Source organism: Aythya ferina (genome assembly GCF_964211825.1).
Source record: "Aythya ferina genome assembly, chromosome: 1".
Taxonomy (NCBI): domain Eukaryota; kingdom Metazoa; phylum Chordata; class Aves; order Anseriformes; family Anatidae; genus Aythya; species Aythya ferina.
Window position 1 is genome coordinate 144,265,459 of NC_140296.1, and position 27,082 is coordinate 144,292,540.

General features: G+C 39.7%; 1 protein-coding gene and 1 long non-coding RNA gene across 20 annotated transcripts in view; one reads left to right on the forward strand and one right to left on the reverse strand.

The window, feature by feature from the left end:
- Positions 1–27,082, forward strand: part of LOC311433677 (protein bicaudal D homolog 1) — a 294,907-nt gene that overhangs the window by 171,167 nt on the left and 96,658 nt on the right. For 7 of the 19 annotated variants that reach the window (XM_084513060.1, XM_084513059.1, XM_084513089.1 and 4 more), the window contains one exon: positions 64–5,957. The exons of 10 other annotated variants lie outside the window; for them this stretch is intronic. In XM_084513060.1, the coding sequence (XP_084369186.1) occupies positions 64–69 (6 nt within the window). In that variant the 3' untranslated portion in view covers positions 70–5,957. Of the gene's footprint in view, positions 1–63; positions 5,958–11,316; positions 11,384–15,985; positions 16,285–27,082 lie in introns of those variants that run through there. 2 more of the 19 variants (XM_084513066.1, XM_084513062.1) reach the window with 2 other exon arrangements.
- LOC311433784 lies at positions 4,849–19,542 on the reverse strand. The gene is made up of 4 exons (XR_014690955.1): positions 16,632–19,542; positions 14,169–14,315; positions 13,627–13,788; positions 4,849–6,908 (listed from the first exon to the last, which is right to left on the reverse strand). It is a non-coding gene; the product is annotated as an uncharacterized lncRNA (long non-coding RNA).

The following is a 27,082-nucleotide window of genomic DNA, read 5'->3' on the forward strand; positions in this document are numbered from 1 at the left end:
CATGCTTGTAAAATGTTTGCTATGTATTTTAAGCACTTCTTCTCTTTTCTTTTTAATTTTCAGTCCTAGTGCTCTTCCAGAAGAGCAGCCACATTCCAGCTCTCAGTGTGCCCCTCTCAACTGTCTCTCTAAGCCTCCTCCTTATCCCTAATCTTCATATGCAACGTAAGAGAAAATCCAAACAGAGTGGAGTTCATGCAACAAAGGTTTGGGTTGTTCCCAACAAGCAGGTAGACAATCCTGCCTTGTTGCGGCATCGACAAGCATGGATTCATATCCACAGCTCTGGCAAGTGAGGGAAGGTTGAGAAGAAGAACACAAAGCACAGAGCCCAACCTATCAAGAAGACTTTTTATGGTTCCTCTGATTGTATTCAAACTTTGCTATCACAACTAAAGTATAGTGAAATTTAATATCTCAACAAAGTTATTCCTCCCAGCTGCTTGGCTTTACCTCTGATACAATGAGAGACTTAAGCCAATATTAAAAAAAAAAAAAAAAAAAAAAAAAAGTATGTTACTAAAATCCTACCCTCACAACCTCTAAGTTCAGCCATAGGAACCAGTTCAAACTTCCTTTTGTCATTAAGGGTGTGATATTTATTTCTTACTTTATTTGCACCATAATTCTGTGTTTATAAAATACAGTCTTTTTTGTGAGAATTATATTTAATTCATTTTTTTTTTAAAAAACAAGCAGAAATAGCTTAAGCAAAGAATGACTGTGTTAATATTAAAAAGAGGCTTGTTGCATTGGCCAGCATATGGCCAATTCTTATTGCACAAAAATGCTGGCAATGGGTGGAATTGAAATGTTAACAATGACTGTATATTTTGCTGCTGCACTGATATTGTTTATGCACCTGGTTTTTTTTGATTCCTATTTCACTAGCTTCTGATTTTGTTTTAGCTCTTCACTGAAAGATAATTATTAAGCCTAAGAAGGAGATGAAAGGATGTATTGATTTGTTTTCAGTTGTTTCCTTGCATTGTGATTATATTTTTGCATTTCAGACAAGTAGATGAATTGGTGCTGTTTTTTTGGGCTGCTTTCTATTTGGTATCTGAGAAAAAAAATCTAAAACAAGTAAACTGTTGTGTGCTAATTAAAAACATTCTTTCCTCTTGCTCCCATATTCAGGATACTAGCTTGAGGCCTTACTGTGAAAGGCTAGTATGAAAGGCCAAGTTGTAGGCACTTCAAGTGAAGTATTTTGTGGTGAAATAACTGCTGCAGGTAGGGTTAATGGTGGGTCAAAGTTAGCAGGACTTTACTGTAGTGCATTTTTTCCTTGCCAAAAATCAACAGATACAGAACCTTAGCTAATGTCAGTTTATGACAAATACTCAGGTGATCTACGCTACGCAGACTCTATCGCAACAGTGCACAGTGCTCCTAGTTAAAGATTCTTTCCTGTAAAAGCTGAGTAAATCATTTTTTATTTGTTTGTTTTTAAATAATGAGTTTCAGAACAAAACCAAGGATAGCAGAATTTATTTTGCACAATACCTGACAGCAAGGCAAGTGGCTATGTAAGGTGTTCAGCACACGTGGTCTTCCTGTTTGGCCATAAGCTAGGAGAAGTCCTCAGTGCTGCCTATTTGTTGGTATAGCATACTCCTTGCTCGGTCAGGTGGCCTTAATTTATTTACGGAAGAAAGGCTTAGATATTTCCACATCTTTATTCCTTCCCTGCAGCATGAGTGTGATCTACAAGAGAGAAGCACAGTACAGCCTTAGGTACAGAGCAGCTGGAAAAAAAATGCTGCAGATATGGTTGGAATAATTCTTTTATATTCTGCCTGAATCTGAGAAAATGAACTCAGTCTTCTGTTAGCAACAGTGCTTACCAAATGTTATGATACACAAAACATCAGCAGAGGAAAGAATCAGTGACCAATCAGTGTGCCTAACAATCATTATTTCCATGGTACCAGTAATGAAGGTGCTGTAAATAGAAATATTCTATGTAATCAACTGTGTATGTTGTACAGCCTTGGCAAAGCAGCTGAGCTATTGTAACAAAACATTCAGAGTCAAAGGTGGGGAAAATAGGAACAGACTGATATCAAATTCTAACCAGATCAAACAGACAATACTCACCAGTGTTTCTGCTTAGGTTTCCATGCAGTTCACATGGTTCTTCTTGTATACATTTACATAACTATTTAGTATCGTACTTAACTGATGTGTTGTCTTGTCATACAAAAGTCAAGTAAAACTTGTTCAGCGCTATCATAGTTTGACATGGAGATTAGCTGCTATTTTGATTTTTATTAAAATTAAAAAAAATAATAAAAAAGTGTCTGAGGCAAATGTTGCCTTTCAAGAGCACCTCACAATTCCTGACATTGCCAGACAGGTATAGTTACCTTGTAAAACATGGCAATGGCTACGTCCAACAAAGAAAGCTCTGTATATTGTTAAACAAAAAAAAAAGAATTTGCATTGCACATTGAACAGAGTTACTGCGGGCTGTACTTGGAATAGTTTTTCCTATTTTCATATCCAAAGCAAACATTTGCCCTGAATTTTAGTTAAACAGAAATTCAGTGAAATACATTTCCTTTCTATATAGATATGAATTTATGAAAAAATGATATAGTGGAACATTTGTTTAGTAACGTATTTGTTTCCGATTGTAATTTGCAGAGCAACTTTGGGAAACTGAAACATTGTACTGGTATGTCCATGTGGATCAAGAGTTACAAAACAGCATTTAATGGTATAGAAATTGTGGTCCTGTTTTATAGAAATAAGTGGGTTTATTAAATTTTTTATTCTCTTAAGCTTTAAATTCTTCATTTCTAAGTTTTCAATTTGCATTTTTTAATATGTAATAAAACAAGTAAATGTTGGAAATTTAAGAGAACTAGAAACAAACCAACTTAAATGTACAAAAGGCTGTAGTTATTGCATTGTAAGTTACAAAACTGTGTAGGTCCCTGGGACAACTTTTGTCAGTTAACCACTACAAAATAAAATACATATCTTGAACTTGAGATGATAAACTCTTCTTTATTATATAGTAATTGGTAGCATGCAACTTTGTGAGATATTTTGTAGGAAATATTTACATAGACAAAAACAGACACAAAAGTGGTTTTTTTTTGTATGTTTGTTTTGAGTTGCAAAATATTATACTCTGTCCGTTTAAAATTAATTTATGATGTGGTGTTATCTATCCTGGTTTTTAAAGATTAAGAAGAAAAGGGTATATATATTGCCTAATGGTTGAGTATACTCAGAACTGCTGAAATGTGTCCTAAGCAGGACACATGCATACTACTGAAATGTAGTTTTTGTTCTCTGTGATGGCCTTGAAATTTCCTTGGATTTAGAATAGCCTTTTCATTTCTGCAGCATTCTGTTTTGAGTTTTATTTTCCAATGCAGTGGAAAAAAATATTGTTTGTTCAGTGAAATGATAAAAGTCTGGAAATCCAGTTATAGGAAATGTGTGGAAAATTAAAAACAAAACAAAAAAAAAAGAAAAAAAGATTTAAATATAAGGGGAATGAAAGATGTAAGATATAATAGTATGGAAAATATATTTTCTATCAGAAGGTTAATAGAAGCTTTTACAGAAAGAGGAAATATTATCATTTCTCATGCTAATCATATGGAAGTTTCTGCCTTCTATGTGGAGGCGATAGTGATATTCTTTCTGACTGACAGGTTGGCACCTCTGTGCTTGCTCCATCCACATTTTTCACGGTAAATTAATGTAACCATAGCTGTACAGTAGGGCTCATAGAGTGAACTATAACTAATGTAATGCTGCAACTCTTAATGCCAAGATGACCTTCAGTTTACTTTTGATTTTGAAAGATTGATAACTTGATTAAGCCATTTACCATATTAAAGCGTTAACAGAAAGATTACGTTACAAAATATAACCTCACTTATGCAACGTGACCTCACCTACAAAGGCTGCTCGTGCTAGTTAGGTTGTAAATATCGAAGTACAGCTGTTTATAAAATATGGACCAGTCCTCAGCAGGCTGGGAACAACGCCCAGGAGCCTGGGCCCTTACTTTGATACCAACCTTATTGCTCAGCGTGCCATGCCAGTGTCAAGAGTTGCGCTGCCAGTTCCGCTATAGCTGGATTCATCATCACCATCAGGTATAGATTGCATCAACCCTTTTGAGGGCTGTTTCCTTTCTCTGATGGAAGATGTGCATCCACATAGGTTATTGTAAAATTTCTCTCTACTTAGGAAATCTGTGTTTGAAAATGGCAGACACTGATGTTTTACCTTGGAAGTAATGGTAATTGCTATAGTTACCTCTTTAAAAATGCTGGTCATCACTTTTCTTCAGTTTTCCCTTGCTTGCTGTGTGTGCAGTGAGTCTGAAAGGGATATATAGTATTCAGACTATTTTTAACCATTAAGGTTTTGTTTGCTTGTTTGTTTTGTTTTGGTTTTTAGTATAGTTAAGCATCCTGTGGAAAGAAACGAAAAAAAAGCAATTGCCTTTTGCCTTCAGGCATAAATGCATCTAAATATGCAACATAAAATGCGTGCATGAGATTCTTAACATCATGTAGCTTTTCCATATCCATAATTAAGCTAGAAAATTCTTAATTCTTGTGTGATCTGCATATTTCTCATGTTAGAAAGGCAAGAGGACTATCACTGACTCTGTATCTTTCATTCTGAGGTGCATGGCTTAAATCCTTATTGGATTTTAATCTGTTTCCTGTGGAGTTCTTGAAAATCCCTTTCATGAAGTATAATGGCAATTGAGTGACAAACTGACAAAGGGTAAAGCAAAAATCCTATATTCCATGACTGGAGTCAATGTGCAAGCAGACTCTGGGGTGACAGGGCTTTGTTTCAGAAGTGTCTTTCCATGAAGCACCATATTTGTTTTGATTATCATTATTTGCTGTAAAAGAAACAGTGGAGAAGAGTGGTTTTTTCTCAGCATTTGTAAACCAAATTATACAGTTACTTGATTTCAAGAGTATTTTGGAAATCATCGAAAACAAGTAATTGATAAAATTTTTGAGTAGACTGGCTTGCTAGCTTAGTTGTTATTCCATCAGCTGTGAATAAGAAATAAGAGTAATCTAGCTTTTTTTTTTTTTTTTTTTTTTTTTCCTCCCCATCCACAGGTATGGCTCTGTGTGCTATACCAGTGGATAAATTAAGTCCATTTTATTAGTTATTGCCCTATTGTTTTTCAGCCCTGTGGTCTGACTGTTAAAGGGTTAATTAACTTGATCCTTTGTAAACAACTTTAAAAAATGAAAACTGATGTTTTGTGACTTTTGTAATCTATTGAATGTTTCCATTTGCATGATGTTCTGTATCTAATTGACCATACAGATTGCTGTGTTCCTTTCAAAAGAGTTTTAACATTGGTGGAGATTGTGACAAACACAAATTTGTATACAGTATGTTTTCTGCTGTGATAACTCAGCTAATCCTATTTGAATTGACATTATGTTGTCCTGCCTTCTTGGGTTAAATGATGAAGTGTTTCTAGATGGTGAAGAATATGAAAGTATATATGTTCATTTGCTAAAGACTGAATAATGGAAACTCTTCTTGTTGCTTCTTTATGCTAAAAGCAGAGCAAAAAAAAAAAAAAGAGCAAAAAAAAAAAAAGAAAAAAAGAAGAAAATGGCAAAAAAAAAAAAAGTTAAATAATTCTTGTTTCCAAAAATGCATCATTTGTTTTTAAAATTGAAGTAATTCCCATGTTAACTCTTTCCTGTCCTTGTAGACAATCCCAGATTAATGCCTTGTGAGGGATTCATAAAGTCTGTGCTTGTAACATGTGTAATATGATCATGCAGTCAAATGGTTGGGAAAAACACTCTAGTGCCGAAGAAAATAATTTAAAAAGCCAATATACCGATTCTTACATCTTTATGTTCAAATTGAAATTACAGTGTAATGCATAACTGTTCCAGTGAATAAACTGGCCATTTTTGTTCATTTAATTCCATGCTGTCTGGTCTGCTTGTATTTCTGTCAGTTTGCAGTGTGTTCATGGCTTGTGCTTTTACATTTATTTATCTCTTAAAGATCTGTAATTGTAAGTTTAAAAGGTATTGGAATGAAAGGAAAGGAAATTGAAATGGGAAATCAACATTAAAGGAAAGGGGAATCAGAATTAAAGAAAATGTGTTTCCTCTATTTTCTGAGACTGAAGCAGATATTACAGTAAAGACTGATTCCCCAGATAAAGTTACCAGTAGATTTGAGCACTCTGAAATGCTCCAACATCTGAATAAGGTCTCAGTACAAGAATGCCTTGTAAGATGTAAATCTCCACCCTCAGGAGATATGTAAGCAAAGTAAGGGTTGAAGTCAGCATAAAACTGGGCTGGGCGCGCCACATTCAGTACAGCATATCATGGCTGATTGTAAAGTCAGAAAAACCTTTTTCCCTTGTGGAAGTGCCTCACTCTGACAGCAAGGGGGTCAAAAGCCCTCCCTTGGCAGCCAGTCCTGCAGTGCTCCAGGTGCGTGGCCGTGGCAGGCAGGTGGCCGCTGCAGCTCCCTAGGTCCCCAAGAGGCAGCGGTATGCAGCTTTTAGGAACAGGCCAGGAAAAGGCCCGGAGTAAGGATTGTGCCTCCAAGCCTGCTTAGCCTCTGTGATGTTGGACTCAATGGGAACTACTAGTGGGCTTTGTTTTTGTCTGGCTGGTGAGGTGCTTTGGATAGTAACAGGATTTGTGCACAGTGACAGCGTGAGAGCTGCTACTTGCCTGAATCCTTCCCACTTCTCTCTTTGCTTCCTTTTTCTCCTCAAGCACGGGGAGGTCTCTCAGCCCACCACCTTGGCTGTGGTCTTTGCAGGAAGTGCCTTTGGCAAAGGCGTCGTGTGATCATCTTAGCAAAAGTGTGACTGCTCAGGATACAGTTTTCTTCTGCCAGGTGTTCCTCCCCTTCAGTATTAGAGAGTATTCAAGATTTTTTTTTTATTATTATTTTTTTTGAGCAATGTTGAAACCCAGATTTCAGGAAACCACTAATAAGAACAAAAATACTAATATTGAAGAGAGACAGGTTGAAGGGCCTGACATCCATATCTTCTAGTAGCCTGTGAATACCGTAGAAGAGAAAGTTCTATATATAGAATGAAATACAGGGGGAAATGGAGCTAAAATAGATAATTATAATTATATTTATCTTGGGAAAAAATGTTTGGAATAAAACCAGATCTCATCTATTTGTGTATGCTAAAGGCAGTCACAAGTGCTTTCCTCTCAGTGGAACATCTGAGCGATTGCCTGATGGTAAAAAGAAAGTCCTAACTTTGCACAAAAATATGGCTCAATACTACAGCTGACAACTCAGCAGAAGCTTAATAATCCGGTAAAAAAATATTGACCTATGCAATAATGATTCCTTCTTTTCTGAAGCAGTAAATTAGAAAACATACATTTCACTCATTATTGTTTATAGATTCTTTTATATTATATTGGAGGTATCTAGCTTCAGAAATAAGGTTTGCTAACCAGGTTCAGAGAAAAATAAAAATAATTTTAAAATTATTGGTATAATCATACATGATTGAGAGAATAGTATTTGTGCTAAAGCTCCATGTAAGGGTGGAAGCTTCATCTCCCACAAGTGACTTATAAGGAAATTTTGGAAAAGAATAAAGAGAGAGTTGTGGCCATTTAAATGATTTCATAGGATTCCTTACTTAAGAGAGAGCTGTCTTATTTTTAAGTTGTGTTCAATGTCATATTGGTTAAAGTATTAAAATTGAGACTATTTAATGAGATTAGGAATATAAGATGGAGAGCCACGTGAGTACAGAGCTCCCTTTGAAGATCAAATTTTGAATGCAGAGAGTGCAGGCCCTATATTTTGTTTCACCTTACAGAAGTGGTAAAGGCATATGGCAACTGGAGAAAAAGAGCTACTGTGTTTACAGTACCCATCTTCTATCCACCTATACAAAAATAAAATGCTTTGCTATAGAAATAGGAAACCTCTGTTAGAGACACACAACCTCTGTACGCACAAATGATTCAATGCTGATCCATCCATCCAAGTAAGGCGTCTTCCTACAGCAGTGCAGTTTGTTAGTGCTCTGAGGTGAAGAGACAGCTCTCCTTCATGGCCTTACAGGTGCTGCCAGCAGACCTTAGAATGGGAAACATACTCTGAAAGTCAGATGGGTTTTGACTAAGGTAATTCAAAGTCGGATGGGAAACCTGATTTGGTCGAGTGAATGGACCTGGCATTCAGCTTGTTCCATTGAAATGTGATCTAAAGAGATCCCCAGGTCGGGGCAGTGCTCCACTGGAGTTGAAAGGGCTCCATCTGGATATTGGGTATTTATGTGTTTGGAGCAGATTAGAGGAATGTGGGCACAACATGGAGTGTCTTGTGCTCTTGTAACCAGCTTGTGACTCAAATTGAACCATGCAAAATTTAAAATTATTATATAATGTTATATAAATGCACTGCATACAAATACCAGCAATCTCAAAGTCCTAAGTTGCTGAAAAAGAAAATGCCTCTGTGAAGCCACCACTGCTTTCAAAGGTTCCTGTTATCTAAGCCAAATGCAAATTAGTTCTTTTTATCTTCAGAGCACTCTATGCATATTAATTAATTGCCAAAACATCTTTGCAAAATGGGTACTGTTATCTCTCACCTACAGATAGACAAATTGAGACTCGGAGGATGGAAAACATCATCAACATGCAATAAAATAAAAGTTTCCATACACTTAACTTTCCATCTCTCCACATGTATCTCTCCTGCATACACATGAACACCAAGTGTTTTAGATGTGGTAGCAAGGTGAGTTATTTAATCTGTGTGCTAGCCCATGCTATAGAACCAGCATTTCTCTAGTATTTGAGTTCATTCAGAGCTGGATCTCTGTCCCTGCAGTGCTTGCTAATAATAGACCCTCACTATAAATAGCAGAGGTTTAATATTCACTTTCTTGTTTTAGTTTATTTAGGCCTATGTCCCCCTTCTCCGTGTGTGCCAGACCTGTAGACTAAAAAGGCAGTTTGACTCACTAGGCTCAAGATGAAAACACTGCCAAAGATGAAAACATTTTTCCCCCCAACAGTGTCAGCGCAGTAACATGTAGATGTTCTTTTTCTGGTAGAGAACTCGGATTTCCTTTAAATTGACTGCATTCCTTTAACAACTGTATTCAAAATCATGAGTGTAGTAATGTGACAGAGTCCGACTTAAGATTCTAGAGCTTCTGAAGTCTCAGTCCATGCTCCTCTCATCTATAAGATGAGCAACCTTTATCTATGCAGTTATGCATAGTGCTGTTTATGCTTGAATATAAAAGCATGTTTCAATTCTGTATGGTAAAGGTAAACAAATTTGCAGTGCATAAAGCCTGAGATGTATACAGCAAAATTTGCTTGAAGTACCGAGTTCCAAAATTAGACAATGTTAGATCTCTGGAGGTAAGATCTGTTTGTGCCATATAGTTATCCAAAAATGCAATAAAAATATATATAAATATGAATGGAATGCTACTTTTGAGATTTGGGATACAAGAAAGAGTTTAAGTGGAATGGGACCAACATTTATATCCTTTTCAGAGCTTTTGTTCCAAATAATCACTTTTCAAACCAGAAAGATCCAAGGAGTCTGTGGAATACAATGAATGAAAACAAAGCTGGATGAAGGCAGCTAACTTAGAAGAGTCTGCAAATGCAGCAACAGCTTTGAAGTCTCTCTGTTTAAAGTCACTATAAATTATTAAGAGGCATGCTGAGACTCCTGTGCCTGTACCATATGCCTCCTCGTTAGGAGAAATCTGAAGTACCTGACAGCTTGGTTTTTACAATAAGAAACAAAGTTATGGGAGTACTGCAATATTGAGATCATTATATTTTCTTCCAGAGCTGGAACTAATAATTTGCCTTTCTTTTCAAATGTTTGATCAGCCCGTTGCTCTCTAGGGCTTGACTTGTTAAGGAGAGGACCAAAACATTTGCTTACTGTTTAGGTAAGCATTTGTAGACGGAACAGCTAGTATTTAATGTATGCAGCACTGTAACAGCATATATGGCTCTTTAAGCAACTACTACCCCATACATCATAGCACCAACAAAGAGCTGAGGTTAGGAGGCACTGTGAATAAACGCAAAGCAATGGCAAAGCACATTTTGTTTCATGGTTCATGGTCCCAGGAGTCACTACCGACTTTCCCATCACCTAACTAGGTATGGACCCCTCCAAGAAGAGGAAGAAGCTGCGGGGCTCAGAAGAGATGGCAGCGAGGAGCTGGCTGCTGCCACCATCAGCGCAATTAGCACAGTCCCCAGACAGCTCCCTGGCAGCCTCTGGTAAAAGCTGTAAAAGCTGGCACACAGTTTCCTGTCAGACCTCAAGCAACTTGTGGGCCCTGTCAGGATCAGTTTTTTTTCTAATATACTAACTTTTTTTTTTTTTTTTTTTTTTTTTCCCAGCAGTGAATGTAACTCACTCTGGCAAAAGCTAGAGAGAGTACTGATATGGGGTGTGGGGAACACCTTGAAGAGCTGGCCCTGGAAATCAGACCTCATTCAAATGTCTCAGATGGGGAACTTAGCCTATGGTGGGTTTTTTAAACTCTTTTTCATAGTGGCTGTCAGGTCTTCCTGCAGAAGGAAATAAGAAACAGAAGGAGAGTATAACATTTTCTCAAGCATATCTTGTTTTCTCTCTCCCTTTTACCAACATGACCTTACTGAAGCTCGCTTTCAGCTGTAGTTAATTTAAATCAAAGCTGAAGTACTTTTGCTAATGATATCTAAATGTCTGGCATTCACTGGATATTGGGAAACATATTTTGTTAACCTGTGGTGCTGATAATGAAGAATATTCTGAGACTTCTAAAAGCAATCAGTTTGTTAGAGCAATGCCATTCAGCAAGACTTACCTAACAAAACTGATTAAATAGCAATTACTCCTCTAAGCAGCAACCCTTCAGTAAAACTAAGGGATATATGTGATAGCTTTATCTCAACATGATTTCTACAAATTACAGGAATTTGCTTGCAAAAGAGAACATGCTTCTGCACAGCAGGGAAAAAAAAAAAAAAGTAAGACAAAATTAACATGGAGGCAGGAAGGTTTCTTCCTTTCATTATCCCAGTGGTACTCTTGCAGAGCTACATACACGAGCAGACATATATGAGCATTCATCTGGTGGTCTACTCTGCAGTAGAGAAGGAAACCTTGGCTGTAGGGGCTTAATATGGTTCTTAGAATGGTTGGAAGCCTACAAAACCTGTTGCTGGTTGGTCCCCAACTACTTTTGCTAGGGCCCCAGATGACAACATCTGTGTTCTGTCTTATACAGTCAAATAGACAAAACAGGAGAGCTGTATGAAGAATGTTATTGACTGGGCTAAAAGGAGTTGTTGTGGCTTTTCTTCTGGTGAGTACCTACCCATCCTTTTTTTTTTTTGTTCCAGCAGCAAATACCTAGGATTTGCCTAAAACTCACTAGAGTGCTTGTCATGGGTTACTTCTGATGTTTAGCTCACAATTCATACTACTGACTCTACAGCTCCTTCTCACGTAGATGTAAAACCACACTTAAGAGACCACGTGTACCACACCTTGTGGTGGGGAGTAAATAACAAAACAGCTTGGTGTATCTGTCAGTGTAAGCCAGCATAAAACTGTAAATTGTCTCCCTGTTCCGACTTGCATACTGGGTGCTGCACAGGGAGCAAGCACGAGGCTTGAGTCCCTCTAATCTTTGTAAACCATTCTCCAGACTAAGAAGCCAGAGTCTACAGCCTCAGGCTAAAATTCACATTATGTCCTTGAATGCTGGATCCTGTGTTTGCCTGCTGACTTAACTGAGTTTAAGTAACTCCCTCGCATTTACTTGCTTGTTCTGTGCATCTCTGTTGCACACACTGCAGCTGCTTTGTGCATTGTGCTGCTGCTGCCATCAGAAGAAACTTTTCATCTGGAATGTGCATGAAGGCCTGAGATGTGTGAGATTCTTCTCTAATTAGTATCCTACCGTATCTTTTGGTATATCGGTTCTTGTTTTCATTGTACTTCCCTACTGGCAGAACTGGTTTGTGGGTTATACAATATTTAGTTCACAGAAGATGCAAAATATATGATGATCTATATCCTGACTTAGTCAAGATTTGGCTTGCTTAGCTTTGTATAGAAGTATGGGTCTTTTATATCATAAAGCCCATTTTAATTTTTGTTTAGTACTTAACAGAGAATGGCATTTTTCTGTCAGATGTCAATGAACATAGTGTCCACATCAGCTCTAAATAAGCTACTCTAACTAAGGTAATGTTGTGTAATTCTTTGAAACACTATACTTTCCTTTTTGTTAGGTGCCGAGTTCATGTGCATTCTTTCTTTGGGGTGTAGATTAGTGCTCCAGAAATATGTTACTCCACAGAGTTACTGAGAGGTACAGCACAAGGAAGTACCCAGGGAAACTAAAGCTAGAGGCCATAACCTGAAGCCAGGAACATAGACTGAATTCAGGAACAGATTTAAACTGTAACTCAGATGAAAATAAAGATAAGCTCTAGCAGAAATAAAGAAACTTAACCAGATGCAAAAATAGAAACAAGCAGTCTCAAGCAGTCAAAATCCAGTCTTCTGAAGGTTGTTTCCATTTGGAGAAGAAAAGGTTGCTACAAAGACGTTTACTGAGGGCCCAATGGTTTACACAGAGAGAAAGTGAAGCATTTTACAAACTAAAGAAAGGTTGACTTCAAGGTCCTGTTTCTTTCAAGGTCCTGAATGCTCTGGTCATCCAGCAGCACAAAGTGAATAGTTTCAAGCCCTTCACTTGCTCTTTCATTTTATTTTATTTTTATTTTTATTTTTTTTTTTTTGCCAGCTGTCCTTGCCACCTTTTGCACCTCTGTGGGTTTCCATATGGTTCCTGTTGTACCTCCCACATGCAAATAGGTATAATTAAATGAGTTCTCCACCACTGCATTTCTCACCACCCTCACAGAAAGATTTAGAGCCAGATGGCCTAGCTATTGCCCACACTTGAATGTGGGTTAGCTGTGGCTTACTGGTTACCTCTCTTGCCATAGAGCAAAGGGGTATGTAGCTCTTCCCACACACTGTCTAGGGTGGGAGGTCCGATGCAGGACTTTTAGTCAAGTAACGTCACATATTTTAAGCAGAATAGGCAGCTTTGTCTGTGTTTAAGCTTTTTCAATATTTTCTTTTCTCAGATCCTGTTTCCTATTGTAACACTAAACTTTTAATCATTCAAGGTGGTGTTTTCCAAGATAACATCTATTTCTGACTTTTTATGATTAGAAAGATGTTGTTCCTCTTCCTGACATTGCCAGAAGTCTGTCTCTCCCCAGAGATGGAGAACATGAGAGATTGAGAGCAGTGTGTTAAAAAACGGAAGGGCATGCCAGAAGGGAGGCCGGTTGTTACCACGTGGTAGCAGGCAGAACATACGTGTTGCTGGTGGACAGTAGTTCAAGCCAGCTTCAACCAGCTGGCCCAGGTCTGTGCTGTGGCTAAGTGATGGGTAAAGGGACAATTACCTACTCTGAGAGGCCTGTACTGCTCCACAGTGTACAAATGCCCTAAAATTACCATAAATCCACTGACTGCATGACTTCCTTCTATCACAGACTGTCACCTCACTGCATTACATACCTCAGTGTCCTTCTGAAGAAGGATTTGCCCAGCAAAACGAGTTTTTGCAGCCAATCTGCTGATGCTACAGCACAGAGATACCAGGATTCTCTGAGGTATTCTCTTTTGTTCTGGGGTATTTTCTTTATTTTCCCAAGTCACATTGCAGTAATTTACCACTCACTGAAAACATCATACAAAACAAAGTTAATACCATTTGGGTAGGATTTGTGGGGTGTGTGTACTTGTCCTTGTTTCTTTAGCTGTTTTCCTTCCAGGAGCAGAACTCCATGTTTGAAGGGGCAAGTACAAAATTTAATAACTAGTGATAATTATGCCTGGCTAACAATTGGCATTTTGAGCAATCAGGTAATAACTTCAGTTGATGTCAGTTTAGTTATCATATATAACACAAACAGAGAAAGGTCTTCTATTTAGAGTCTCACTTTCCCATAAATTACCATTTTGTATTCTATTACTGTACTGGCATCTTGGACAACTTTGAGCAAATAACTTCTCCCTGTAATACCTCATTTTCCTCCCCTGTCAAATGAGCCTCATACTTGCCTGCTCAGTGAAGTGCTTTGGGAATTACTAATGAGAAATTCTCTGCTTTTCTTCTCTCTCCATGCTTAAATACTGAAGATTACTCAGTATGAGTCCAGATGAAGAATTAAGCATGTGCCAGTCTTCTGGAACAAGATACTTATCTGAAAAAGTTAATGATTGATCTTTTAGTACATATCCATTAACCATACATAGCTAGTTTACAAGAATCTGTAGCTCTCCTGGTGCAATGAAGTCAGCAGGAGTACCTTCTGCTCTTCGCAACACAGGTATAGTCATTTCCATGTGCCCAGCCCAGCTCAGGTGACTGAAGTCAGGAAATAAATCAGTCTTTTACCTCTGAGTCACAGCTTCTTTGTATGTTTGCAAAAGGAAGCCCCAATGTTTGCAAGAACACGAAATCCAGGAGGTGATCTGACTACCTCATTTTTGTTGGACATGAAAGAGGGGGCTGCAAGATATCAACTTTTTGGTTTTGGCTGTTGACTCCATCGAGGGCGGTGAGGCCTTGCAGAAAGATTTGGACAAATTAGAGAGCTGGGCAATCATCAGCAATATGAAATTCAACAAGGGCATGCGTCAGATTCTGTACTTGGGAAGAGGCAACCCTGGCTATACGTACATACAGACTGGGGGACGAGATGCTGGAGATCAGCCCCGTAGAAAGGGATCTGGGGGTTTTGGTGGACAGCAAGCTGAACATGAGCCAGCAGTGTGAATTGGTGGTCAGGAGGGCCAACTGTACCCTGGGGTGCATCGGGCACAGCACTGCTAGCTGGTTGAGGGAAGGGATTGTCCCACTGAGCTTCTGAAGGCTCACCCTGAGTACAGTTTATAGTCTGGGGCATCACAGTGTAAGAAGGGCATAAAAATATTAGTGTCCAAAAGAGGGCTACAAAGTTTGTGAAGGATCTGAAGGGCAAGATGTATGAGTATCAGCTGAGGTCCCTTGGTTTGTTCATCCCAGAGCAGAGCAGGCTGAGGGGAGGTGTCATAGCAGCCTGCAGCTCCCTCACAAGGGGAGCGGAGGGGCAGGTGCTGAGCTCTGCTCTCTGGGGATAGTGACAGGACCCGAGGGAACGGCATGGAGCTGGGACAGGGGAGGGTCAGGCTGGGGGTTAGGGAAAGGTTCTGCACCCAGAGGATGGTTGGGCACTGGGACAGGCTGCCCAGTGCAGTGGTCACTGCACCGAGCTGCCAGAGTTCAAGGAGCATGTGGACAGCGCTCTCAGATGCAGGGTCTGGTTTTTGGGTGGTCCTGTGTGGAGCCAGGAGTTAGACTCAGTGATACTTGTGGGTCCCTTCCAGTTCAGGATATTCTCTGATTTTCTCTTTAGCAGAGGGGTAACACTTTATGGCCAATTTCTTTTACATACACCAACAAATCCCACAGGAACTGGACCTCCTTCTAGGCAAGGCATTTCAGAGGTGACCAGTGACAGAGGGCAGCGCACAGCGGGGAGAAACCGCTGCAATGTCGGGGAAGGGAACACCTATTGAAATGGACACGGTGCAGGTGGCTAGCCCCCTCAGCCGTGACGGCGGGGCCGCTCCCTGTGCCGGCCCCAGCTGGCAGCGGCTGCGCGCCCGCGGCGCCCACTTCCCCGGGGGGGAACTCGCTCCTCCGGCCGGCGGCTCGGGGAAGTTCCCACACGGCTCCGGCCGGGCAGGGCGGCGGCCGCGGACTCTCCGTGCAGCCGGGGGGGGGCCGAGCCTGGGGCCGGCGGCTGCCGGGCAGGTACCGCGGGCAGGGCTGGGCTGGGCAGGTAGGGAGGGAGGGAGAGGCGGGGAGCAGGTAAGGGGCCGGCTCAGGAGGCGGCCGCAGCCGCGGTGCGGGTGGGGGACGGAGGAGCTGCCGCTGCCCTGGGGGCTATGCCGGTCCCGCCGGACCCCGGGCGGGAGGGGCGCTGAGGACCCGTGGGTTTATCCCTCACTCTGCCTCTCCGTGTCTCTCCCCCGCCCCGAGGATGAGCGGAGCCGGGGGAATAAACTTCAGGCGGACAGCCATCCGCAGGAAATCCACCCCGGGCTTCGCCGTCGTCTCCAGCGGAGCAGCGCGCACCTGCCCCGCGGGCACCCCATGGGGGGAGGCCGCCCGGGGGCCGCCGGCAGGTAACGGCCTCTATCGGCCCCTATCAGGTCCCCACGACCCCTATCGGCCCCTCCACCAAGCCCTTCGCCCCGGGGACACGGCTGGGGGTGCCCGGCAGTGCGGCTCGCTGGTACCCCCAGCCCCTGCCCGGGCCGGGCTTGCTGCGGTGGTGAACCTGCCTGGTGCTTGGTACTGGCCACCGCAGCCGTGGCTGCCCTTTCCTCTCCTCCTTTCTCCTTGCCCCTTTCTTTCAGCAGCGCACCTGTGCCAGGAGCGTTTCACCTGTCACGCTCCACAAGGCAGCCACATCAGCTTCGCGCAGCGCGGTTAAAAGCGACGATAAGCTCAGGCTGGTTGCAGGTGTTACCTGGGGCTTGCTGTAACAGTAAGATGTCTGAAAGTCCACTCAAGAATTGCAGAAAGTTTTTGCTCACGAGCAGATTAATGCACACCCCCATACGTATATATGCAGCACGTGATCCTGCGATGTGATGGCAGCAAGCGCTCCAGCAGGCGTGACGTGCTGTGCTCATGTCACAGCAGCTCGGCTTTATGGATGTGGAAGGCCAAAGCGGACAAAACAAAGTCTGAAAGCTCCAGCGCACGCGTGTTGTATCGCTGGGAACGGCAATGTATGAAATATACGGAACAGGATGTCGGGGGGTTGTCTTTTTAGGAATTCCCAGGCAAGAGGCACGCTTAATTTGAACATGAGTATGCACAAATAAGAATAGAGTATCATAATTACACCTGGAAATAGGAATTAGCAGCTGTATTTGTAGTTGGAAGACTTAAAGGATTTCATCCTCCTGTATCATTGATCATAGTACTTCCTTGCATCATGATTGCTAATATGATTGCTAATACGAAAAAAGTAACAAAATGAAGATGAGGAAATGAAGGTCTTAGTGGGTCTGTAGCTCCTTACCTGCTCCTCTGGTAGGCAGTGACTACAGCAGAATGTACTCCGTCACCCTGTAATTCCAGAATAGTTTCATAGACTTGTTTCCAGGCTAGTTTCATAGCCTCTTTGTGGTCAGAATGCAACCTGCACCTGCTGCTGATAAAAGATAATTTATGATTCTTGCCTTGATTCTGCAAGTACAAACTTTAATCCTCAGGTGCAACATAAAGCTGGGTGTGTTCTTTCTCCCATTAAAAAAAAAATAAAATACAGTGCTTATGTTTTCTTTTCCAGCTTACAAAACATTAACTGGATTTTAAGAGGCCTTGTAAAGCCAGAGCATACCTTTGGCCTGGTTGAAATCCTTTCTGGAGGGAAGGAGGAGTTACTATAGACCTCACATCTCCAGTCAGTCTCCACCAGGTGTTGTGAAATACAGTAGTTATTTATGTTTTGCCTGAGGACTGGACTCTTAAAGTTGTCTCAGGTCTGCATCTGATTAGCAACTGAAGAATCTAGGTGTATCACGAGTTATTGTAGTGTATAAATACATTGAAAGAAAATCTGGATTTTGTATATGGCAAGCTTATCAGAAGTCTTATCAGATTAACAAATTGTGTGTTATTTAGTGAGAAGATTTAAGACCTAGTGCAATTGCCTTACACTTAAGAATGTCCTCACAGCCTTTGACATTGGCCTGGTGAAGAAGGGAATATTGCAGATTTTCTGTGCTGGGAGATAAGATCTGGAAGTATTTCCATTCATGGTGGTGTTTGAAAATGCCTTTAATGATGAAATGGGCTGCTTAAGTTGTATGTTATGGCATCAGTCTTTTATTGTGTCTTTCAATCTAAGTGTCCAACTTCTAATGGAAATCTCTCTCTCCTCTTCATCATACGATTGTCCAAATCATTTGGGTTCATTGTTGTAAGCAAAATTGCAATTGAATTCTGTTAGCATTGAAGTTTGATAAAGATTGGTGTGTTTAACAACCTACAGGACTGAGTGAAAATGACTTCCGTTTAGAATTCGATATTAATTTAAGGACTTGAACAAAAGAGTACTGTAATCTTCAGAGATACTTTGAAATGGTTGAGAAATGTCAAGGCTGATATCTGGAGGCAGTTTAGAGGAGAGCTTTCGGTAGAATTAGCATGATTAATAAATCAATTTCTGAACAAATAACCGTTGGGATTTTTTTTTCCCTGCCAAGTTAGAATTCATACTAACTGGAGCAAATCTTCAAATGCAAGCATGTGTTTTAACTCAAAAATAGCTGTCTGCCAAGAAGTAGGTGTAAGTTATTGCTTGCTTGTTCAGCACCTTTTGCAAGCCAACAGCTCTGCAAAGTGTGAGCATGGCAGTACTTTGATACCGCATTGGATTACACTGTCCTGGAAGGTTGTATATCCACTGATTTAACTTGATTTATCTGTGTAGTGAAAACAGTTCTGAACACAAAGACACTGTAACTTGCTTTCATAGACATAAATAGCTTTTTTTTCTGTTACTGGTATATTCACCTCTATCCTTGCTATGCACAGACTAGGTTAACTTCCTGTGAACTTCAAATCTTGCACTGGTTCCTTGGCTTTGTTCACTTAAGTGCAAATTCACACCCTTTCTGGACTGTTTGTCACATTCCCTTTTGCCTAAATATGCCTGCTGGCATTGTACTGTACATTGGTGTTCTCAGACATTACAGTTTGGTTCTTGGGGAGCTAAGGTAATTTACATTCAGGACAGCACTCACTGCAGCAAGATATCTGCATAAAACTGACAGGCAAAGAAAAAATAAATCCTGCTGATGTTGTTACATCCCTGCCTGTTAAATTGATATGATTTTATGGGATTATGTTAACAAAACTTCTTTAGTCCTTTGGGTTTCCTTCTTGCAGTATGAGATAAGACTCGAGTAGCATCCTGTTCTAGTCTATGAAAACTGCCTGCCTGGTTGATTTTCATTGTTGCTGGTTTTCTTTAGTTTAATTTTTGAAAATAAAGTGAATAACTTCAGACTGTAACTCTCCTTTGTGTTACCTGCTGTATGATGTTGACTGGTCTGTGGTGACAGAAAATCTTCTTGCTATTGAGTATGTTCAGGGAAAACCTGTATGATCATTAGGGATAATCTAAGCAGTGGTTGGGATCTTGAGATGCATTAGAGGCCACTGCAAAAGAGCTGATTGCCTTGTATGCTTTCCTGGTGAATGCAGGGTTTTTGAAATCTTTCTAAAGTTGAGATATCTCACGGAGAGCTGACACTTCACAATATTGAGGAAGGAGGGTGAACATATAGGAATTTGCTTCTAAAAATTCTACTCCCTTCAAAAATAAGGCAATGTAAAGTAGAAAGAATTGGTTTATGCAGAACTTGCACAGAAATACATTAGCTATTAAATTTCCTTGTTTGCTCTTATTAGACAACTTCCTGTTTCTGTGGGCCAAGTTAATCCTGTGTGCGTCCTATTGAAGCAAATGTGTTGTGTGGAAGGTGACATGAAATTAAACTTGGTTTCCAGAATATAATTGTACATTTTTCTAAGTCTTTTTTTCCTTTTCTTCTCCTCCAAATATTTAGGATCAAGGTATCCCTTTGAGTGCATCTTTTAGTTTACAGGCTATCAGGAAAGTTGCTTGTCTGTATTTTGGGTTGTCTTGGTGTGTCTGTTTAGCCTTTGCTAGGCAACATCTCCTCTAACCAGTAATTTTTGTTGGTCTTGTAATACTGACTTCCTGGAGATCAGGATGGTGATTCCCCTAAATAAATTCAATTTCTAATTTGCAGCTGCTCGACTTGCTAATGGTTTGAACCACAGAGGGTTTCAAAGAAGAATTTGAAGGGTTTATTAATAATATAAATCAGCTCATTGCTGGAAAGGCTTTTTTGGAGTGTGCCACCCAAAACAAAGGTGCTGGTAAACACCATTCCTGAAGTGTTTTTAGGGATAGCTGAATTAGGAAGGTAATAGCTTGCATACATGATCCAGATTAGTTTGTTTTACAGAAATCACAGGATCATGCTGCTTTTGCAGATAAATAAATAAAAATAAATAAATATATGGTTTGGAGATTTCTGAATTGGAGGTGAACCTGCTTAGGGACTGTTATTTTTGGGCAACCAGTTAAGCATAAATATTGAAAAAGTAAGCTGTTCACACAAGAAAATAATGATTTGCCCTTTGGTTGTTTTTTGTCCTTTGTCTGTCAATATCTGTGCTTCCTAAAACTGCAGTTGTCACACTTTTCACCCACTTCTTAACTTGTGGTGACAAGCTATCTCATCTCCCAGCGTTTCAGTCAAAATCCCATTTAAAGCTGGGCAGTATTTTTATTTGATGCTGTTTGTTGGTATGTGTTGAGTACAGTGTGAGCTGTGATAAAGCATTTTAACTGCTGTATTTCGCACTGTTATGTCTTAAAGTAATGTTAAGTATTTGCTGTAGAAGACAAATTATCTTCCCGACATGATGTATTTGTCAGAGGGAAAGGAAGGAAAAATACGAAGCAAATTATTTTAAAATAAGATACTTTTTTTCCCCCCTTCCTCTTCTATTTATCTTAATAATGGGTAGATTTTCTTTGGAACATTATTATCAATTCAATACTTTAACCCAATTACTGACTACAAATCTTGTAGCCGACATTCCTCTGTGAAGTGAAAAATGGCATTCTCTTCAAGTGTGGGACACCGCATATAGTATTTCTCTTGAATATAAGTCAATCTACGATGTATAATTACATTTAGATGATCATAATGGTCCCTTCCATCATGTGAAATCTAGAATTAAACTTTGCCTTGAGCTCTTGATGGTAGAAGCGTTTTAATCAAATGTGTAGCTGTGGATGTCTTGATATATTCAGGCCATTATCAACAAACTTGCATGCTTCTGACAAGGAGAGACAGAATTCTGCTCAGAGAGGGTATCCCAGAGCTATAGTTCTGTTAATCACCCAAGCAAATAAAAAGAGGAAATTGAAAAAGGATTTTTTAATGTTTTGTTGAAGTAGCTGCTTTGGAAGTAGCATTTTAATACAGGTAGCTTCTGCAGAAGAAACTACTTCAGAAATTAGTGTGGAGAAGGGAGGTTGGGGATTTGTTGAAATGTTGGTGAATGAATTAGAAATCAGACATGTTGTCTCAGTGTACAAACAAACAACAGGCAATAACAGAAGATACAGAGAAATGAGTAAAAGCAGAAGAGGAGAGGGACTAAATTGCTACAGTATTTTGCAAAGCAAGATACATAAAGAAAGATGTATATATTTTTAATGAGTTTCAGAACAATTTGCCTCTGATTACACAGAACTGTATAAACTGGAGTATAAAATGAATTAAAATTGGAGGCAAAAGACATGGAGTGGAAACTTGGGCAGAGTGATGAGAAAGTGTTAGTACGAAGTATTAATGCTAAGTGTGTCACAGATGTTAATATAAAATATGCTAAATAGCTTGGAAAGGAGGGAAAATGTGGTGGAACTCTAATCTGAGACATTAAATCCAGTGATTTATTCCTGACTTCTGTATAAATGTTGTCTTGAAGCACAGATGACAATGCATCAGACTTACAGGTCTAGCCTTCTTCTCATGGATAATTACAGGCATGTGCCCCCCTCTCAAATAGGCGCCAGTGTACCCAGAGGTAGATGAATATTGAATAGAGAAATTGTTGACTAGCAATTAAAAGTAATTCTAACTGATTCAGAGGCTTGATTTCTTCTTGCTTTAAAAAATATTCAACTTCGCCTCAGTGGAGTGTGTGAAGTTTCCATGCCAGGCTTTTGATTCTGTTAGTCACCATCATGACCAAGTCTTACAGGTCAGGATTTTCAGCTATACTCAGCCTTGTAGCTATATAATTATGTGGTAACTACATCTAGCTACAGACTACTCGAAACCTGGGGAGTCTGAGGTGCCTCTGAGTGCTACTTGTGGTGCTGCAATACCAGGCCTTTCCCGGGGTTGCTGTGGGCAGTTGTCCTACTTTAGTGGTGAACCTCTCCCCTCTCACTTGGGTTAGCGAGGCATGTTTTCTCTGGACCAGCTGGATTTTTGGTGGAGCTTCAGTGTAATCTCTGTAGGGACCTTGCAGAGCTGGAAACACAAGTCCTTAGACAACTTTTTAAGGAGGTTGAAGGTGTTCCTGCCCATGGCAGGGGGTTGGAGCTAGGTGATCTTTAAGGTCCCTTCCAAACCAAACCATTTTATGGTCTGTGGTCTTTCGGTACATGTCTCCTCTTTCTATGAGGTATGAGAGATCAATATCTGGGCAAACTTGCAGACCTGAGAGCAGATTATCGTGATGGTACTCTGTGACTTCTGGAGGTAGAAGAGGGAGGTAGAGAATGCAGAGCCCCCTGCTGCTGATTCTGATTAAGGGTTCTGACCGACTGAGCTCTCTTCCCTCTGGGAAGTGCCAATTCTTTAAGCTCCAGCCCATGTGCAAGATAAGGGTGACTTTTTTTCCATTTGCTTCACATGTATATTGGTAAACTTTATTTTCCTTCTGGGCCGAGTCATTCAGTCTCTAATGCTATTTCAGGCTCCAAAGTTCTCTTTCACCATGGAAAACTGTTTTTCTAAATCAAAAAACAAAGTTTGAGTTTACAAGAGATTTGAAAACAAAAACAAACACACCAAAACACCAAAACCCAAAAAACCTATAAATGACCCAAATTGTAAAATTGTTAAATAATAATATTTGAAGATATGGCTCTCTAAATGTTTTGTCTGTATCAGGAGGACTTAATGTCAACTTCTTGCAGTGAATAATCAGACTATTTTTCCTCTTTGTACCCACGTACTACATAGTTCACTGTCTTGTCTATGGTACATCAGTTTCTAAGTTGAATATTAATAAGTCCATTATTTGTGTTAACATCAGCAGTTGAGTTAGGAAATGAAACTTAATGGCTAATTACGTTCATCTTCAGAACTGGGGATTTGGGAATCAAAATAAAGTCACTGATACAGGAAACACACATTGTTTTGGATAGAGCTGATTTTTTTTTTTTTTCAGTTGCATGCAGTTATACTGCTAGACCTTCTTCAGAAGACTCTTGCCTAAACACCCCTATTTTAGTACAGGCATAGTTTACGTTCCTTTTTATTCAGTCTGATAACTCTGGTCATTAAGAAATCATATTCCCTCTGTGAGGGTAGAATTGTCATAGGTGAATGCTTACCTATTTTAGCAATTCTGTCATATTCAAGAAATTTATGTAGGAGGACAGATACCTGGTGATGGTTTTCAAGAGTTAGGGGTCCTTTAAGAGCAAACTCTTTGAATGCCTTTCAAGAAAGAGGGCTTTTATCTCTCGAAAAGAAAAGCTTAGAAATTCTCAGGTGAAAACACGGTTCCAGGGCAGTCCTTATAAGACATGAGATTCTGTGGTATAAACAATAAAATGAGAACTGTTGTTAGTGCATAAAATCATACAGCATTTATGTTTTGGCTCATTTTCCTTTAAATGTCTAACTGTGAATTAAGATGCATTTTAAATTTTACAGCAGTTAAGTTGTATCTACTTAGCAGTAAAAATAGCTGTTCCTGTTAGAAAGTGGAACAGCTATTCCTGTTCATTACTGCAGAAGTTTAAGTTGATTTTCATCAAGTTCTCCCAGTTATCTGGACCAACTGTTGCTCTGTAATTACCTTCATGCTTTCTTGAGTAATGAGTGATTATGCAGTAAACAGTGTGCTTTATAATTTATTGATGTCCATCTGATCCAGTGGACAAATATGCTCACCAGGCTTACAAGTGAAGGGCATGCTAACGACTGAGCTGGCTGTTCACATGCTGTTCAGGGACTGCCACGCCAGATCAGGGAGCAGAAGGTAATGCCACTAGGACTCTGTGACAGCTTTTGTGGTTGGGTTGAATGGAAGGGTGTAAGCAAGTCAAAACACAGCAGTCCAAGGGGCTGGTTGTGCACATAACCTATTTCAAAACTTCCTTATATCCTTTCCTGGACCCGTATCAAACCTAAAGGATATCTTCAGAATAACTCTGCTGACATGCAGGCGAAGGAGGGAGTTCAAAGTCCATCCCGTCTGCTCTGTGTAGCCAGCAAGAAGCCTAGCTGGTGTTGGCACAGGGTGCCCTTGGCATTCAACTTCAGTGTTGATAATTATCCCTTAATCCCTTTAAGTGTTTATCTTTCTTACTGTCTATAAGAGCTTACTGCTTGTGCACAGGATATACTAAAAGACTTTTGATGATAAGAACGAGAATGATACTTGCATTCAGTGCATTATTAGGGAAGTTGAAACTTACAAACCCAGACGAACTTCTTGGCTCATCTGAGGGTTTTGCTACAGCTTAAATAACCAAGCATTTGTTGACCTTAAAACTAGGAAGGAATAATTCCACACAATTAATATCTGCTTACTTTTAACAGTATAATCTCTGTTTTTCTTATGTGGCTGACACTGTAGTTAACTAGTTTTATATGGGGTTGCTTCGGTTGTTTTCAGCAAATGCAGTTGAGCTGCAACAGAAATGTAGGCTTACCATTTGAAACTCTGAATATTATCTGTATTTTGAAATGAGGTGCATAACACGTGAATCTTAGCACCATGAATATTGTACCCTCTATTTCCTAAATGCTATTCGGCAGTTGGGCTGAACTGGATCCCAAGTAAAACTAATCTTAATTGTTGTTTCTTTTTTTTTCCCCTGTAACTTACTAAAAATGTTGAGATATGAAGGTGATTTATGATTTGCTGATTTTAGTATTTACATCATTTAGATAACCAAAGATTATTTCTGTGGATGACCCATGCATCTCAAATTGTCTGATTCTATTTTTTTTTTTTCTGCATGTGGTTAAGCAGTGATGTTTAAAGGGATTTGCTCAGCCCTTATTGATTCCTTCTGCTCAGGTCAAGGTGACATGTTCAGCATTCATGTGAAGTAGCGTGCGGTATTTGTGAGTCCAGCTGAGATCCTCCAGTATAAGACATCACACAGCCTTCATAGTCTTCTAAAATTTCTTTGGTACAAATAATTTAGACTCTTATTCTTTAAAATCCATAGTTTTCATTATGGTTTTGTGAGAGAATATTAACGTAGTCCTTTCAAAAATGAAAGTGATTTTAAAGCTGACACTGAGGAAAAAATCCCCAGTGTCAGCAAAACTGCCTTGGTAGTGCTGCTGAAGTATCTGCATGGGGAACAAATCTGGGACGCAGCAGTTTAACTTAACTCTATTCCAGATAATACATCTGGCCATGTCCTGAATATGGTCAAGTTACAGAATCCAACCCCTTGCTTGTAGAGAAGTGAATGTATGACACTGCAAATGAAAAATCAACTTCTGTTATTCATGCCTAGTAAGTGTCATAAGTGCCACTTTAATTTAACCTGGAGGTGTCTGGGAGATATTCTTCAGTTCAGTAACAAATTACAGAAATTCTCTTTTAGAATAACATTTTGGAGCAAGTTTGCAGAAAAAAAAATAATAAAAAAATCAGCTTCCCTCTACTGTCCTGTTGTGTAGAGTGCTCTTGTTAACAACAGTGTTGGCTTTAAAAAAATAAAAATAAAAAATTAAAAATCTCACTATTTCCTTCCTTTGGTCTCTGGGAAGGAGATTAGAGAACTGAGCAGAAGTAGATAGAAACTATGGTGGTGCAAGTATTTAGTAGTCTTCTATCTCACACAGTGCTCAGTTCAGCTCTGCTATTGGAAAAGTACATACCAGAAATATAAAAAAAAAAAAGCATACCTGCCCCTATCTGCTTCCCATATATTCGTTATTCATGCCAGTAATATTTGGGCTGCCTGTATGCCCCACGTGCTACCCTGAATCTATAGTTTGGAATGAAAACAGAGGAATTTCTTTTCTTTCCCCCCTTAAGATATCCAAGTAGTTCTTTACTGTCAAGTATTAACTTCTGTTTAAGGAAGGGAAAATACTTTTAAAATATGAAAAGTGAGGATATATCATGCTTGTCAAGAAGCGCATGCTTAGTAAGATGTGGGTAAGGCTAACAGAGCTGGAACCTGCAATACAAAGAGCTGAAGTAACTGCAGTGTTACAGTTGGAGGCTTTTTTGTACATGTGCAAGGGCAGGTTGTTTGAAGTTGAAATACAATGTTGTTTACAGTGGCTAAGGGTGTAGAAGCAGGATCAGCTTTCTGATAGGGGTTTTTCCAGGTACTGTACACAAGGGGTTAGAAAAGCAGGAGCAATTTAGTAACCACAAGTCAGGAGAGTGGACTGCAAGCTGAGTGCATGGTGCTGAAATAACTCTTTACACAAGTAATTTTTAATTTTTAATTTTTCTTGGTGTGTGGGCTTACATAGGAAGATCTCTCTGAGAGAAGGCAGGAGAATTCTGATAACTGGTAAGCATGTTAAACTTTAAAAACTGTTAAACTACTTTACAGCAGCTGCTAACAAGCCACATAGAATAAAACTAGCTAATCCACTGCTAATGAAAAGGAGTCTCTACTTTTACCATAGACTCTTCAGTTATACGTATTTAAGTAGACAGAAGCAAATTGTTCATGTTTATGTGCAGACATATATTTTTCATGTATCTTTTTCTAGATGCAGATGTTATGCCATTGAATGATCTGTTGTTTATATTATATGGGAGGTGTGATCCTTATCTGTAGCATGGCTCCTGTTAGTGGATTTTCGAGTGTTTGTTTGTTTTTAAACCCTGTTATGGAAATATAACCTGTTAAATTAGAATTTATCAGGAAATGGACCCTTCAGGTCAATTGAAAGGGTATAATATCTTAAATGTTATGTAAAATAAGGAGGCTTGATATTCTTACCTTCTTTTCAAAAGGTTATAGGTGACTTGCTGCACCTCAACTACAGTGGAAAAAAATTGTTTGTTTTTTTTTTCCCCCAAAGAAGCATTGGGTCAGTGTTTACCCATTTGGGAGATGAAAGC